Raw genomic sequence first — 18189 nt, 5'->3', positions numbered from 1 at the left:
CTCTTTTCATCACAGCGTAGATACAATTTGCCAAAAAGAGACGACTGATTAAGTTAGTTAAGAGTGCAAATTGGCTGTTTTGGTCAAGACTACGATAGCGACATCTTTCGGAGACTGTGGTGTCCAAATGTTTTTACATGTCTAGAAACAATCATCTGTTGTTGTTTGCTTATGGAACGTTCTGATTTTGAATTAAATTTTTGGTGTTGGATAGTCTATTAATAGAGGAATGGTATAGTCTATAGAACACGCTACGACCAAATAAACGCGGGCTTGCAAAGTCATATTTTTTTTTTAAAGACAATTCACACCAATTGACCTAGTCCCATGCTAAGCTGGTGAAGCTTTTGTTATGGGAACTAGGCAACGGATATACATACAAATTATAGATAGATAGACATATAAATACATATTTAAACACCCAAGACCTAAGCACAACACCAAATGCTCATCACATCGATATTCGTCTCAGCCGGGGATCGAACCCGGGACCCATGGATTCGCCGTCAGGGGTACTAACCACTAGACCAATGAGTCGTCAACTTATTTTAAAATAACCATTTTAACATATGACTGTAAATTGAAAGCAATTTATGTTTTGTTAATTTTATTTTCTCGTGTACGTCTTTGTTGTATGTTTTCGATGTTTGTTTGTATGTTCGGAGTGATTTGTGGTAGCGGCTTGTTTCTTCGTTTCACTCTTTGCGGGGATGTTTCTTCTGTTAACTGAAAGAAAAAACAAATTACAATCTTAATTTTTTGAATTATCACTGAATAAATGTAAAACTCTCATTAAACGTAAATTAATGATAATCAATTAAGCTACGATAATTTTAATGATCCTAATCCTTAGGATTGATTTGCTCCAGTTCAAACAATTTGTATGACTCAAAACTTGGCGATTAAAAAGAGTGGCGGAGAGTTGCTTGCCAGTTCTTCTCCGCTCTAGAATTGAGAACTGGCGGGAAATAAAAATTTAGGTCAATTTTATTTTTAAATATTTTTATTGACATTCATAAGTGTATATTGTTTTACCTATATATAAATGATATTTTTCAATTACATAGGAGTCGAAGCTGTCAAATGTTGTCACCATAAAATATAGTCAACTTATAAAGGTGCGTACAGACTATGTAACATATTATATAACTTGTGATATATAACACTTCCACAGTATGTAACCTTATCATTCAACATTATAACATAAAACATTACTGTACACATTAGAATAACAATGCAATATAACAATGTTATATAACCATTTTAAATAACAAAAGAAAAACAAAAAAAACGTAGATGCTGGGTTCGTCCTAGCATACATATCAATAAAATGTTATTATAACATGTTTTATAACATTCAGTGTCCACATTATCTGAAACATGTTGTATAGCAATGTTGTATAACATGTTATGTTATATAGTCTGTACGCACCTTTACGATCATTTTGGGCAGAGCCATGGCAGAGCCTCACTTGAATTAATTGAAATTCTGCATTCAGGGGAAAATAACCAAATATAATCTGTACGTAATAATACTAACAGTGGTTGTGAGTCTTAGCGGTGCAGTATGAGGTCCCATCAAGGGTGTTCCACTGGAACTACCAGACTGAACTGAACTGCTTCTGTAATTAGAAGATTAATACAGCCTGAAAAAGGTTTTCTATCAATAGTTATAATACAAGTTGGACGCTAAGCGTCTCATACTGCAAGTGAAGGCAAAAATCTTTCTTAAAAAGCCGGCAGCGCGTCAACCCTGAGTTAGAGAGTTCATGGACGGCGGTATCACTCAACATACGATGAGCCTCCTACCCTTATGCTCTCTTTTCTATGAAAAATATCGAGAGGAAACTGAACAAATTTCACACGTGTGAAATTAATGCGATTACGATACGAACACTGGCTGATCTCCTACATGTCGGAGTGTCCATGGGTGGCGGTACCATATAACATCAGATACCTCCTTTTCTATGAAAAAAAAACATCGTGAGGAAATCGTGTCACAGACTGCTCACCTACTTGTCTATAAAAGATATGACAAAGGCCCATAAGGGTTGGAATAACTTGTACACTGTAATATGACCTTTATTTTGAAAGGAGGGTAGTTTGCGCCTCAAGTGTAAACAGCTGTTTTGAAAGTTCTGTAGGAAAAATAAGTTTTTTATAGTTATTTTGTTGTTGGACAGTGTGAAATTAATGTGTACTTGCTATTTAACCATAATAGCATTGATACTGAGAGCAGGTTTGAATATAACTGCATAAATATTAACTTTTCAAAATGAACTGTGCTGCGTGTAATAAGCCTGTGAAAAATGAAGACCTATTGGTCTGCACACCATGCAGGGCCGCGTATCATTACAAGTGCATTAACATGACTTCAATACATTTAAAAAAATATATAACAAAACTAAAACAGTCTTGGATTTGCCCCTCCTGCCAGAATGTCACGGCAAGGCGTAAAGGTGACGAGACACCCGTTAAGACTCAATTTGAGTCTTCTCCGGAAAGCAGTGCATCATCAAATAGCACTTCGCACACCGGAACTAGCCCAGTAACGTATGAACAGCTTAAAGTACTTCTGGAATCGAACATAAGTGCTGCTCTCACCGAGATTAAAAAGGAGTTCTCGCAAACGGTTGATTTTTTGACCGGTCAACTAGCTGAGTATAAAAACGAATTGAATACTCACATGGGGAGAATCCTGGCACTTGAAAGTGATAATATGGAATTGCGGGCTGAACTCAACACTGTACGCAAACAACTTTCGTCACAGAATACCTCAGGTCTTAGTACCACCGTCACAGAATTGCGATATGAGTTAAACGAACGCTGCCAAATGGATTTACTCAACGACATTGAAATATCTGGTATCCCGGAATTTCCTAATGAGTCCCCAGTGCACCTCGTTCTCACTACCGCACAGAAGCTCGGAGTCATTATTGAGGAGCGCGATATAGTTAGTGTACACCGCGTCGGTGCTAAACCTCCAACTAACAATGATTCGGACGGCTCGCAAGTCATTACCCGTCCCTCCCGTCCCCGGCTAATTGCAGTGAGACTCGTGCGCCGTTCCATTAGAAATGATTTTTTAAAACAGGCTAGAGTAAAACGTAACTTATCAACAGCTGATTTTGGCTTTAAATCACACGCCCCGAAGCCGATTTATATCAATGAGAGGTTAACAAAGGTCAATCGCTTGCTTTATGGTAAGCTACGAGAGAAATGCAAGGAACACCGTTGGAGATTTGTGTGGACGAAGGGGGGTCGTGTGTTTGCTAGGCAGACAGAAACAACTAAGATAAATATTTTTCGTACTGAAGCCGACATTCTACGTGTGTTTGGGAGTATCCCTAGTGTATCTGATACATGTGGCTAAGATTAATGGTAGTGTGTCTTTCTTTGATTTAATATTGTATACTGTCTATACTTTGCCATCGGTAATCGTTTCTGTTAATGATGTGTGTGTTGTGGTAGTATTCATCTTGATCTATTGGTTCTTTGGTATGCATAAACTTATATACTTAAGACACAGTCTAATTTACTTACATTTGTGTATTTATATATTCTGTACACAGGGTAATAATTGTTTGACTTATGAATACCATCAAATGATACCTCATGACTTAAATATTATTATTTTATTAATTTATTTAAAGTATTGTGTATGTATATGTATATGTTTTTACTATTGTGCATACCAGAAACTTACTGCTATGTATCAATTTATTCATCTTCTGAAAATACCTCTATGTATAAATTGTCTATCTTATTGCTTTCTTATAATTATAATATATCGAAGTTGGGTATTCATAGCTATTACAAGGGGGGATTTATTTATTTATTGCATATTTTTATTTTTTTATATCAAGTAACATGAACAAGCATAAAAAATTACTTATTGGTTTTTTTAATGCGGGGTCGTTGGGTACCCGGCATGATGAATTGCGTGTCATATTTGATCGCCATCTGCCGGATATCTTTGCAATCAACGAGACTTGGCTTAGGGACGGGCAGGAGGCTCGTGCACCGACAATACCAGGATACACCTTTCGCCATAGGCCCCGGTCCCCTGAAGTTCGTAGCAGAGGTGGTGGCGTTGGTTTCTATGTCAAGTGTGGTATTAGTGCGCGTGTCTGCTGTCTTCCCCATTGCAATCAGTCTGTGGAGCAGTTATGGCTTAAGATTAACGTCAAATCACTTCGTGTTGCTGTGGGTACGGCGTATCGTCCGCCTTGGCTGAATGTAGACGTTTTCTTAGACGCATTGACGGAGACTATCTCATCGTTAGGTAGCTGTGATTACTTGGTACTTACCGGTGACTTTAATATAAATCTTCTGAAACATCTAGACAGTAACACAGCTCGTCTTAATGCATTTTTGAAAACAGTGGACTTAGTTAATCATGTCAAGGATCCTACGCACTTCACTTCTCACAGTCAGTCACTCATTGATGTTGTTTGCACAAATGCCCCAGTTGCCTGCATAAATATCGAACATATCCCAGATCTTGGTGCACACGCTTTTATTCTAACAGAGTTTAAATTGAACAAACCGAAAGCACCGTCCAAGCGCATAACGTTCAGGCCATTAAAAGATATCGATAAATCTAATCTCGATAAGGTTACTGCATCGATACCTTGGCATTTAATTGAGAGCTTTGCTGATGTGAATCAAATGGTTGATACTTTTAATCGTTACATAATCGAACTCTTCGACAGGTTTGCTCCAGTAAAAACAAAGGTGGTAAAAAAGTTATCATACCCGTGGCTTACCAGTAATATCCGGTATATGATGGAGTTGCGAAATGATGAACATCAAAGGTACCGCAGAACCAGGCTAGATGTTCATCTTGAGTCATATAAACAGTTAAAAAGTTTGGTTAATTGCAGTTTATTTTATGAAAAAAAAGCTTTCTTCGACTACAATATCAATACACATCATAAAAACACTAAGTTGCTTTGGAAAAATCTAAAAAAGAACATCTTGCCTGACTTTGCACGTACAGATGATCTACCCCGGTACCTGTGTGATGCTGATGAGATGAATAAGCATTTCTTAAATATCCCGGGGGATAATATTGTAGACCCTTCCTATCTCGCATACTTTGATGACAATCGATTCAGCGAACGAACTTTTACCTTCGAACCTGTCAGTGAGCATTACGTCGGTAAGCTTATTTTGGACATCAAGACTAATGCACAGGGGGATGACCGAATTAATAGAGATATGTTTATTTTAACGCTTCCTTATACTTTAAAGATTATAACAGCCATAATAAACAAATCTCTTTCAACCTATACCTTTCCATCACAATGGAAGATAGCCCTTGTCCGGCCAATTCCTAAAATACAAAACCCAATAGAGCTCAAAGACTTAAGACCGATCAGCATTCTCCCTTACCTTTCAAAGATCCTGGAACGAGTAGTTTATAACCAAGTCATCAAGCATTGCGAAGCCTGTAACATACTCCCTGCATTTCAGTCAGGATTTAGAAAACTCCGCAGTACCACTACTGCATTGCTTGATGTAGTGGATAATTTGATCTCAGCTCAAGACATAGGTAACCCGTCCATCCTCACTCTTCTTGACTTCTCTAGAGCTTTTGAATGTATCAATCTTCCTCTTCTTATTTCTAAGCTTCGTTACTATGGATTTGACTATATATCTGCTTCGTGGTTTAGTAGTTATCTCAGGCATCGATATCAGAGAGTGTGTTTTTTGGGAAGTGATGGGATCCGTGTTTCATCGTCTCTGGGCCCTATCGACAGAGGAGTACCTCAGGGGTCTATTTTGGGACCCCTATTATTTATCTTATATTCAGCAGACATAACTTCATGTATCCAAAATTTTCACTACCATCTATACGCTGATGATCTGCAAATATATCTTCCTGTTGATAGGGCTTGTGTCAATGACGGCGTCCGAAAAATAAATGAGGACTTGGAATGAATTTCTGTTTGGTCCCATAAAAACGCACTCCTCTTAAATCCAACGAAGTCGAAATTTCTTATGGTCGGCACCAGGAAGCAAGTGTCTGATCTCGCAAGACAAAGTCCCACAATTCTAGTTAATTCTTCGCCTATAGCTCAGGTACCAATGGCAAGAAATCTGGGCGTAGAATTCGATAGTCATTTGAGGTTCGAAGATTATGTTACAAATATAGTTCGTAATTGCTTTTTCCGTCTCAAGGTTCTATACAATATACGACCCCTCTTAAGTATCGACCTTCGTATTAGACTTTGTGAAAGCATTGTGCTCTCCAAACTTACCTACGCTCTTCCGGTGTATGGGCCTTGTATAACTGCTAAAGCACAACGGTTGATCCAGAGAGTACAAAATGCATGCGCCCGGTTTTGTATCACCATACCACCTCGCTCACATGTCACCCCCTATTTGAACAACTTAAATTTTCTGACAATGGGGGGTCGACAAAAATTGTATCTGGCTTGTTTATTATTTGACGTGGTATGTACTAAGCAACCGGAATATCTATACAAAAAGCTTCTCTGGCGTAGTAATGCCAACAAGCATAAAGTCAGGAGTTGCACTCAGGAGCTGGCCATTCCCAAGCATCGGACGGCTTCATTTCGTGGGAGTTTTAAATATAACGCGACGAAGTGCTGGAACAATATCCCTCCTCCGTTGAAGTGTCTTCAATTAAAGTCGAATTTTAATCGCACTTATAAGACACTTCTACTTATGCAACAAAAGTCCCACAAAATTTAGTTTCTACCCATAAAACAAACAAATATCTACTTATTTACGTTTATTCTTATTTTTAACTTTTAATTTAATTCTATTTATTACACAACGTTACACACGATTTACTCACACTTCTTTAATACTTATCTTTAATATTATTATTATTTTTTTTCTACTTGGTATTATAATTATTTATTTTATTTTATTAGAGGCGCAAACTAGCTGCTGTGGTCTCTGGCAGAATGACCAGCGCTGTGGAACTTCTTGCTCCTCAGCATAATGCTGAGCCAGGGCCAATTACAACCACAGTACACACACATTGCACACTAGAAGCGAACCGAATGGCAAAAGAAAATTTCTTAATTTTAATTTCTAATTTTTATTGTTTGTGATGTCTTATTTTATTTTATGTTTTCTCTAAGTATTGTTATTTTGTGTGTTTATGTGTGTGTGTTTTTGTTTGTAATAAATGTTATGTCTATGTCTATGTCTATGTCTATGTCTATGTCTATGTCTATGTCTATGTCTATGTCTATGTCTATGTCTATGTCTATGTCTATGTCTATGTCTATGTCTATGTCTATGTCTATGTCTATGTCTATGTCTATGTCTATTACAAAGGCCTAAAAACAATATTTGAATCTCTTGGTACCGAGTTACTGTAAGGATCAGTACAGATGCAGACATGTGGCTTTCCCAGATCTTAAACAAATCAGTGGCGCTTCAACGCGTCTGGGCCTCAGATCTCTGTAAATGCTTCATGATCATTGCAATCTAATAGGCAAGTAGGTGATCAGTCTCCTGTGCCTGACACACGCCGACTTTTTGGGTCTAAGACAAGCCGGTTTCCTCAGGATGTTTTCCTTCACCGTTCGAGCGAATATTAAATGCGCACATAGAAAGTCCATTGGTGTACAGCCGGGGATCGAACCTACGACCTCAGGGATGACAGTCGCACGCTGGAGCTACCAAGCCAACACAGCTCTCTCTCCAGGTCTAGGACCCCATATATTCGCCTTAAACGAAACAATAGTCTAGATACCAACAATTGAATTAAGATTATAGTTTTCTACTTGTCAAACACTTGTCAACCTAGACATACCTTCTAGCTCTCGGCGGAGGTGGTGGGGGCGTAGCAGAAGATCTAGACGATGTCCTCGAATCCTTTGTATCCTCTGAGACCTGGGATCTAACAGACACCTGGGACTTCATTGACACCTGCGAAGTGGAGCGGAGCTTAACCCGTTCTCTCCTCAGTGGAGGGAAGGGGTGACCAGGATTGGTGTAGGCGCTGACGGAGGGACTAGGACCGAAGGAGGGGTTGGGGCTAACAGAGGGGTTGGGACTGAAAGAGGGGTTCGAGGGATTCGGACTGGGAGAGGGAGGGGAAGGTTCGGATCACAAGACTGTGTCGAGGGTATCAAGAGATCGGAGAAGAGCGGGGTCTCGAGCGCACCAGCGTGCTAGCTCGTCTAGCGTTACAACGCCATCGGCATTTGTGTCCATTAGCTGTAAAAAAAGTTTTTTTTTTTATGGCTCTGGCACGGTTTGTGCATTAGCCAGCGTCAAGTAGATTTTTATAATTCGTGCTTGCCTTCGAAATTCGACCGTGTCCTCCATGTACGGTTTAAGCACTCGCCCGGTACCGCACAACCCTCCCAAAGGCCGAGAACAAATTTAAATTAAATTAAAACTTGCTCTCGAACCGGGAATCGAACCCGGTACCCCTCACCTAGCTGCCACTTAATAAGACCGCTAGGCTATTCCTCCAATGCGGCAACATTGATAGATTAAAATATTTATTATTTCTTACAGTATTTCCTATATTGATATGAAGCAGATCTTTTGTCAGTTCAATCAACGGACAATTAAAAACGTCATTTATTATATATTTCTTTTTTGACGTTTATAAGTGTACATTGAGGGGCCTCATATACACAATAGCCTAGCGGTCTTATTAAGTGGCAGCTAGGTGAGGGGTACCGGGTTCGTTTCCCGGTTCGAGGGCAAGTTTTAATTTAATTTAAATTTGTTCTCGGCCTTTGGGAGGGTTGTGCGGTACCGGGCGAGTGCCTAAACCGTACATGGAGGACATGGTCGAATTTCTAAGGCAAAAAGCACGAATTATAAAAATCTTATACTTGACGCTGGCAAACCGTGCCAGAGCCATAAAAAAAAAGTATACATGAATCAATGTTTTTTATTTGGTGACACCGGAGCTGGTGCTATCCTCGCTCAACAAATAAGTATCGCAATACAGCGAGGAAATACCAGCATTGAAGGTACACTGCTACAGAAACCAAACTTTTTAATTTTGTTTTAGCAAACTAAAAAATAAAATAAAATATTCATACAATAATAAGTATAATACGAGTATAGCCTTAATCATTTCCTGTTCCATACATACATTAAATATCCGATCCACGTGCGTCTCCGCTTCAGTACGTTGAACTGGTGGCAAGGCAGTGCGTCCCAACAGCTCGTACACAGCGCGTACCACGGACACCATCTCTCCCCGGGAGATCCTTCCATCGCCATCAACATCGTACAAAGCGAAAACCCAGGACACTTTCTCTTCTATAGATCCGCGTGCTACACGCGATAGTATTTCCAGAAATTCCTGGAGTAGTAGAAAAAGTATTAAAAAATAATTAAAAGAAAGTTGATATGGCTAAAGAGCCGTAAGTATGTACCTTGGCTTTAGAATACGAAATTCCACCCGTATCACCTCGACGTTCCTCGTTCCACAACTGAGCGTTATTTAAGGCAGTTTTTGCCGCGTTTGACTTAAGGTTCTTCAAGGAAAGAGTGTACCAATTCTTAAAAGGCCGGCAATGCACTTGCGAGCCCTCTGGCATGAAGAGTATCCATGGGCTGCGGTATCGCTTAACATCAGGTGAGCCTCCTGCCCGATTGCCCCCTGTTCTATAAAAAAGTAGCTAGAGCTTGCAACTCTCATCCCTGTGTTCGCACAGCCGTGATGTGCACCAATGGACTTTCTATTTATGTCCACATTTAACACTTGCTCGTACGATGAGGGATAACAGTAAACTACTACTGGGTCATGCCTTAGACCAAAGAAGTCATCGATTTAAAGCACACAAGGGTAGTTAGTAACTAGCCTATTGGAAAAAGCATATGATCACGAAACATATGTTTCGTGATCAAAATACACGAAAATATACGAAACATTATGTTTGGGAGGTATTAGCGATAAAATGTAGTACTTGCTTAAATCATAAAATGACTGCTTCACGACTGATTTGAGAGCGACCGCCGATGCGAAAACCGCTGTGTGAGTTCGAAAAGTGAGTTACAGAATCGCAGGGCTGTTCACCCCGAGTCACTGACACAACAATTAGTGCTGGGATAGGGGCTAGGGCCTTAACGTTGAGGAAACTATCAATATCACACTCAAACATGCCTTGTGAGAAAATAAATATAAGAAATAATTAAACGGTGTAAATAATAATCCCTAACAGTGAAACTTCCGTTAAAGTTTAGCATTAATGTTACGATATGTAATTGAAGGACGATAAAGGGAATGAAACGTCCTTTTGATATGGCCGTAACTTGTTGCCATAAAATAAAACGTTCCTAATAATAATATAATAATCGAATATTCTACCAAAATTATGCTACCATAAAGTTATGGTAAAGTTATTAAAATAATGGCGCTACAAGCTTATTAAGTCTGGGCCTCCTCTATCTGTTTCATGATCATTTGTCAATCTAATAGGCAAGTAGGTAATCAGCCTCCTGCGCCTGGTAAAGACGTTCAGGGCGAATAAACCTTTACTTAATTTTCGGATACACATTTATTGACAGGCATCATCTCCTTTTTGTCATGGGCTTTTATATTGTTGATGCATCTACCTAAAACTCTTCTGCCAATTGCATTATATTGACACTTAAAACTGTCATAGAAATGACAGCCATAAATATCGAAAAATTTCCTGATGTTTTATACTAAAGAAAATTTGCTAAACTACATATAAGAATGCTAAGGTACATAAATATGACATCAAGTATAAAATATGGTAAATTGGCAACACTGATATGATTTTTCTGTAGTTTATTACGAAAGACAACCCTACGCTGTATTATCGACGATTTTTATGGCAGACCTTTAATATTTTATATTGGAATGTTTTTTTTATGATATTGGCTATCGAATACGGCCGAGCCTATTTGAATGTAAGTACGTAAGTACCATAGAGAAGTAAGAACATAAGTACCATATGTTGAATTGAGTTTTGTTAGCGGGTCCACTTGTATACCTTTTCAAATTTTATTTTTGTATAGAAAAATGTGCTTAAATATAGAACTTGGGAAAATTTTAAACTTTTTTTTTTTACAGTAACATAAATAGAAAACTTATTAATATAAAAATTTAACTAGAAACATAATATTAAAACTATTAGATAAGGACTGCCACTGTCAGTCTATCACACTGCCAGTTTTCTGTAACTGTTTCATGATCTATCAATCTAATAGGCAAATAGGTGCTCAGCCTCCTGTGCCTGACACACGCCGTCGACGTTTTGGGTCTAAGGCAAGCCGGTGCACAGCCGGGGTTGGAACCATCACGAGAGACCACATCATGAGAGTCGCAAACTAATGCCACTTGGCTAACACACTAACACTACCTAATTTACACTTAGGTATATTGAATATAATTACCTCAAAGTTGAGTTTTCCACGTTGTTTGTGCTTCACCGTGTTGAAAACGAAATGAGCATATTGTGTAGCATCTGAAACATTAATAATATTATTATACTTATGTAGAAATTTGAATTAATATCAATGAATTATAATTGGGTGATTAAAAAGAGTGGCGGAGAGTTTCTTGCCAGTTCTTGCACGCTCTACGCCCATGACTTTCGAATTAGTAAATGTAAATTTAGGATCAATTTAACATCCTTTCTGTTGACGTTCATAAGTGTACTTGGTTACCTATATGAATAAAGTTTATTAAATTATTTTGAGTTATATAATTATATTAGATATATGCTAAATCTATATATCAGCATAATGCTGAGCCAGGGCCAATTACAATCACAGCTTCAATGATAAGGGTCACACGTTTCCAAACTTATCATCACGTACAGGACATGGCAAGTATTTCACGGAATTCTATAGAGAACAAATCTTTGTTTTTATTATTTATTATTATTATTACATAATTACTTATGACGCCATGTGGAACAGCTCACAACAACAACAGGTTGCAGCTCCTTACAAACGTTGTGTAAAACAAAAAACTTGGCGATTAAAAATAGTCACTTTGACTTTGTTTCGTAGTAATTTTATAAACGAGGGCAAATGGGCAGGAAGCACTTGGATTTACCAGCAGGCTGAGTAGGCCTAGGCGGTAAATTTCCGGAGCTTTTTTTAGCTACCTCTTGGAAATTAAACAGATTTGACGCTTCTGATGTTTTACAGATATAAGTCTGCAAAAATGTTGCCGATGACTTATCCCTTTTACTTGTAATTGTACGTTTGGTGTTCCAAACTTCCATATTCAAGAGTAAAATAGCAAGCCAACCAGTAATCCACCTCAGCGCCATCAGACTAGATTCTTGAAAAACGACTTAGTGTATTACTTTTGGAAAAAATGTACCTACTATTCAATAAATGATTATTTGCGTGAGACACTGTAATTGATATAAATTTAATAAAGTTTGATATGTACGATACAGATAATATAAGAATTGACTTTGACTAATAATAAAAATCTAATATGTTGTTAGGGTGGTACAATCGTAAATCGTTCGCATGATTTACGATTGTACCACCTTAACATTTTTGTACAATATTCTTGCAATAAATTAATTATTATTTTTATAACATCGTTGTTGGTATTCGTTCTAAATTAAATTACTAAAATACTGCCTCTAATATATATATATACATTATGACCTCTATTACTACCTGTATAAACCAACGTGTATCGCGTATAATGAAGTTGAGTTCATTAAAACTTTGCACATCGCCGCCCTCAGACCCCCGCGCCCTTCGACCTCCATCGGGTTATAACAGGGGTGTACTCGTGCTAATATATTGCTAAGAGAACAGCCCTGCGATTCTGTAACTCACTTTTCGAACTCACACAGCGGTTTTCGCATATATACATAAACAATAAACTACAAGCTCCCACATTTTCAGAATGCCAAATTATAAAATGACTGCTTCACGACTGATTTGAGAGCGACCGCCGATGCGAAAATCGCTGTGTGAGTTCGAAAAGTGAGTTACAGAATCGCAAGGCCGAACCTAGAGAAGTTCATCCTGATTGGCAACACCGGAGGCAAAAGATCGCCTGGACGTTCGCCAACTAAATGGTCTGATCAAATCAAAGACTCCCCAAAACTATACATAGTTGTAAACACCGAAATTGGTGAAAGAAAATTATACGCACCACATAAATACAGATGACTATTCAGACATGAACTACCGACCCAGAGACAATCCCCAAGCTATATGAAAGATGGGAGTACGAAAAGATTGCTTCATTATATAATAAAAAGAAAATAAACAAAAACTTAAATTTCAACAGATCTACTTTATTGATTATCTTAGGCATCGCTATACACATTTGAATAAAAATTGCCTAGTAATAATATATTAACAGACAAAATAATACATAGACCAGATATAACACTTCTAGATAATGTCAATAAAACAGCATATTTAATAGATATCACCACACCCCAGAAACAATAGCTAATAAAATCACGAAATTTGTATCATCCTTCAAAAAGCAATTATATTACAAACGAAAGAATAAATACATATGAAACCTCTTTTTTATTTAAAACTTTGATAAGAGTACGTCCCCGTACAATCGCGTACATAATATAGCGATACACTCGCGCACAACAAGTGGGAAATACGAGAGTTTGAAAGAAAGTTCAAATAAGATTAATAAATTATGAACCGGACTGTACCCGTATTTACATTCAAGAGTTTGTTTAAGTAATTAAAAAACTTTTTTTCAAAAATAAAAGCGGGATGATTGTAATACGTGACCTATGAAGGGGAATCACGTTGTCAAATATCTTTTATTTAGAATATAGACACAAATTTGTGTTTATAATACTATTATAATAACCAATTTGAGTCGTTTTTATACTTAAATATATACTAAATGTGAGCCGTCACGGGACACCTGGCAGATGTGAAACATCGACATTATTTTGTAAAAGTAAAATGCAGAAAATAACAGATTGTGATAGGAACTAAATATGTCAAGATGATAAAATAAAATATTATCTACGATTTTATTTCCAGATAACGATGACTAAATAAACATTTATTTTCGTTAAATACAAAAATTTATTTGTTTAATCAGTGACTGAAATACACACACCATACACACTACTGCATATAAACTGTATATACATATATACCATCATATAACGTGACGACGCCTCGCCACGGCATGCGTCGCCACGCCACGACATGCGTCGCCACGCCAGAAATCGGTTTTACGTGCGGCTATAGATGTTTCACATCAATAAAACCTATTCTGTAATAAGTGCAATAATAAGTAATAAAGTTAATGGCGAATTTACAAATTTGGCATAGGCCTTAGGTCAAGTTAGCCCTTGCCTCGGCAATCTAACAGTTTTGTTGAAATCGCACGTAACATAATACACACATAATTTTAAGTAGGACTGACATGTATGGGTTGATAGAAGAAGAAAGAAATATAATTTCACTCTTTTCACTTATAAAAAGTGCGAGCTAAGGGCGTAGACGTCGATTACTGGTTGGAGGGCTGTTTTACTCTAGAATATGGATATGCTACTCCAAATTAACAATGACAAGTAAGAGGGGAAAGTCATCGGCAAATTTTGTTGCAGACAACAGTTCTTTCTGTAAAACATCAAAAAACCATGAATTTCTTCATGAAGTAGCAAAAACAATTCGGTTCCAAAATGCCGCCCCAAAAATAGGCTGGTAAATCCGACACTGAATAAACGATACCAGCTGGGTTCATTCTCATGCCCTGGACACCCTCAACAGCTGACACGGGGCACGTGGTTGTTCCAAATTTTACCATCTGGGAGTATATATGTGTGAATAGGTGTAAGTAGTATTTAAGATAGTCTTAATTCATTTCTCGCTTTCTTTCAAAATGGCGAAATCTCCTACAAGCCCTTAATTATCGTGGTGTGCCTGCCCGATAGCTTTGAGATAATCCCACCACCTTGAACCTTTGATACTACCCGTGGGGCTCCATCTGCTACCTTCTCTTGGAGCAGACATCCCGTACTTATTTATATATTCACTACTTATGTGTTAGGGTACATCTATAGGGGTCCGTGTGGTCGTTAGGTTCTTAGCTCTTATATATTTAGTTATCCAGTGCAGCTAATACATACACTACATATACTGCTGACAATACATAAATATATATGCACACAGTCCACTGTATGCATGTAGTCATTATCCAGAAGTTATTAATATATCTTTAGTTCTGGCAAAGCCCATTAAACAAAGGTTTATCAATTCAAAAAAGAAATAATGTTCTTATAACGTAACTTTACACGGTACGGTATTTAAAGTTTTAATTATTAAATGTTTATAAATAATTATTATATTCTGTAATAAGTATTTTTGATTACTTTATAATCATTTTGGCAATAAATATCTAATGTGTTATTGTTGGTAGTATACTCTAGCAATAAAAAAACGTATATAGCCTATAGGTACAGAGTTCGATTTTCGAAAAAATATTTGCCTCGCGTAGGCTATTAAAATAACTTGTTAAAATATAACTCACCTCCAAGAGGAAAGAATTGCGAGAAAATATTCTTAAACGACTCTTCATCCACCACGCCTGTCGGACACTCCTGCGTAAACAATATTGATATATTAGCATACTGATGGCGATATATAAAAAAGTTATGTAAGTAATGTAGCATATTCGCGTTTATATTCATGGTATTGAGTGCATTTTTAGAAGGTTCCGAACCTACGCAAAAGATTAGTCTGCGCAATTAACCATTGCACTTAGTCACTTCATAATTTTTAACAAAAAAAAATGACTTTGTTTTCCAAGCGATGCCCATCATCAGATCCTGTTGCCGCCCTTGGGATATCGTCAAAAAATAAAAAGAATCATCAAAATCCGTTCACAAATGAAACGAAAGTTATCGGCAAACACACATAATATAGTATAAGGTCAAATTGAAAAAAACTTTTAAACATGCCGTCAATCAAGGGAATCAATACATATTCAATGATGAAGACTGACTTAATTAAGACTGATTTAACAATTGAGACTGTCACAATGATGAAGACTGACTTAATTATAGAAATCAACTTAATGATGGATGAAGACTGCTTTAATGATGAAGACTGACTTAATGATGAAGACTGACTTGATGATGAAGACTGACTTTATGATGAAGACTGACTTAATTATAGAAATCAACTTAATGATGGATGAATTTATGATCAAGACTGAATTAATGATAAATATTGACTTAATTGTGAAGTTGTATTAATGATGAAGACTGACTTAATAATGAAGACTGACTTTATGATCAAGACTGAATTAATGATAAATATTGACTTAATTTTGAAGTTGTATTAATGATGAAGACTGACTCAATTATGAAGTCTAACCTGCTTAAATCCTCGGTACATGAGCTTGATCTCATGCTGTGTGAAGCGAGTGGTGGATGCCAAGGTGGCGGGGGGCTCCGGTCTGTAACGGGCCCCTACCGCCCACGTGTTGGGGTCTTCGATGTCGTCTTCTGCAAAGCAACAAATAAGAACATAAATTTTCTCTTTCCTTTTCCTTTTAAAATTGTCTTTTAAATAGGATACATTATGCCAAATATTAGGATAGAGGACAAATCTTTGTTTTTAATTTATTTTATTATTATTTATTACTTAAGATGTCATGTGGAACATGGTGTAATGGTTGCAGCTCCTTACAAACGTTGTGTAAAACAAAAATTATTAAAACAATAATTATTGCCATTTCTTCTCTTCCGTTCTACGCCGTTGAGAACTGGCAGTAAATGTAAAATTAGAAACATTTAATGTATATTTCATTTTTGACGTTCATAAGTGTACCTACATTGTGTTACCTATATGAATAAATGATTTTTGACTTTTATAATATAATAATTAAAACATATATTATTAAAAGGAGTCCCTTTAGACAATGTTCCGAAGATACTGGCAGCGTTTTTTGAATAGCTAGACTAGTTTGTTATCTTCCTAAAATAAATGTCGAAAAATGTCCATAACTAGGACAAGTTTCCAAAATTTAAAATTGGAATGTGACCTTAGTCTGAGTGAGGTCTCAAATTACACATCGTCTCGACCCACATTCGTATGTTTGTCTTGTTGCACCCACGACAGAGGTTCTCAAACCAGCATCAACATATATATGTGTCAGGGAATGCTTGGATTATCAGGAAATGTTCTGATCAAGTCAATTGAACGTTGATCAGTTGAATCAGTTGCGCTACAAACTCTTTAGGTCTGGGCCTACATTTCTGAATCTGTTTCATGATCATTTTTCGATCTAATAGGCAAGTAGGTGATCAGCCTCCTATTCCTGGCACATATCGAGTTTTTGGGTAAAAGGCAAGCCGGTTTCCTCACGATGTTTTCCTTCACCGTTCGAGCGAATGTTAAATAGAAAGGAAGAGGAATGCTTAAACGATCCTAATCCTTGCGATTGATTTGCTCCAGTTCAAACAATTTGCATGACAATACTTGGCGATTAAAAAGAATGGCGAAAAGTTTCTTGCCAGTTCTTCTTACCCGCTCTATGCCCTTGACTTGCGAACTGGTAGTAAATGTAAATTTACAATTAATATAACTTGACAATTCATAAGTGTACTTGGTTACCCACTTGAATAAAGATATTTTGAGTTTGAGTTTGAAATAGAAATAAACATAGAAAGTCCATTGGTGCACAGCCGGGGATCGAACCTACTACCTCAAGATGATTTTTTTATCATACACAGACAAATACCTAGGTCAAACAAACAGACTTTTTACAGAAACTGATTTAGGTTATTGGGATTTTCAGTTTAATATTCTGGTATTCAAAAATGTTTTGTCTTCTAGCAAACGATTTGACCTGAAAAGAATGACGTGGGACCGTAGCTGTTGTTAATAATATTTATTCAAATATTTTCTTTAATAAGATTGTACTTTTTAAGTGTTAAATCGCAAAATAAGGTTAATTTTTTCATGAAAGAAATTACGATTTGTTGACTCGTCAAAATAAAGTTGTTTACATATTTTGAAGGCCTGTAGTTGTGGTCCTACCCACTGAAGTATTTCCGAACCAATTCCACTTAGGGTCCTTAAAGAAAAGAGCGTACCGATTCTGAAAAGGCCGGCAACTCAATGGCACCTTCTGGCAATGTGAGTGTCCAAGGGCGGCGGATTCACTTAACATCCGGTGAGCCTGTTACAAAAAAAAATGAAGTCTAATAATTCATCTCAATT

The 18189-nt window shown here is 37.1% G+C and overlaps 1 protein-coding gene across 1 annotated transcript in view; it reads right to left on the bottom strand.

Moving 5' to 3' along the window:
• Window positions 1-549: 549 nt before the first annotated feature.
• LOC125061577 (Kv channel-interacting protein 4-like) overlaps window positions 550-18189 on the bottom strand; it is a 39199-nt gene continuing 21559 nt past the window's right edge. Inside the window, exons 3-9 of the mRNA XM_047667055.1 lie at window positions 16339-16469; window positions 15491-15560; window positions 11383-11453; window positions 9107-9319; window positions 7802-8208; window positions 1541-1622; window positions 550-726 (exon numbers count right to left, since the gene is read on the bottom strand). Of these exons, the coding sequence (XP_047523011.1) occupies window positions 8098-8208; window positions 9107-9319; window positions 11383-11453; window positions 15491-15560; window positions 16339-16469 (596 nt within the window). The 3' untranslated portion in view covers window positions 550-726; window positions 1541-1622; window positions 7802-8097. The remainder of the gene's footprint in view (window positions 727-1540; window positions 1623-7801; window positions 8209-9106; window positions 9320-11382; window positions 11454-15490; window positions 15561-16338; window positions 16470-18189) is intronic.

The sequence above is a fragment of the Pieris napi genome, chromosome 23, assembly GCF_905475465.1.
Source record: "Pieris napi chromosome 23, ilPieNapi1.2, whole genome shotgun sequence".
NCBI classification, from domain to species: Eukaryota; Metazoa; Arthropoda; class Insecta; order Lepidoptera; family Pieridae; genus Pieris; species Pieris napi.
The sequence above is the reverse complement of the archived record's forward strand: the minus strand, read 5'-3'. Positions and strand labels throughout refer to the sequence as shown.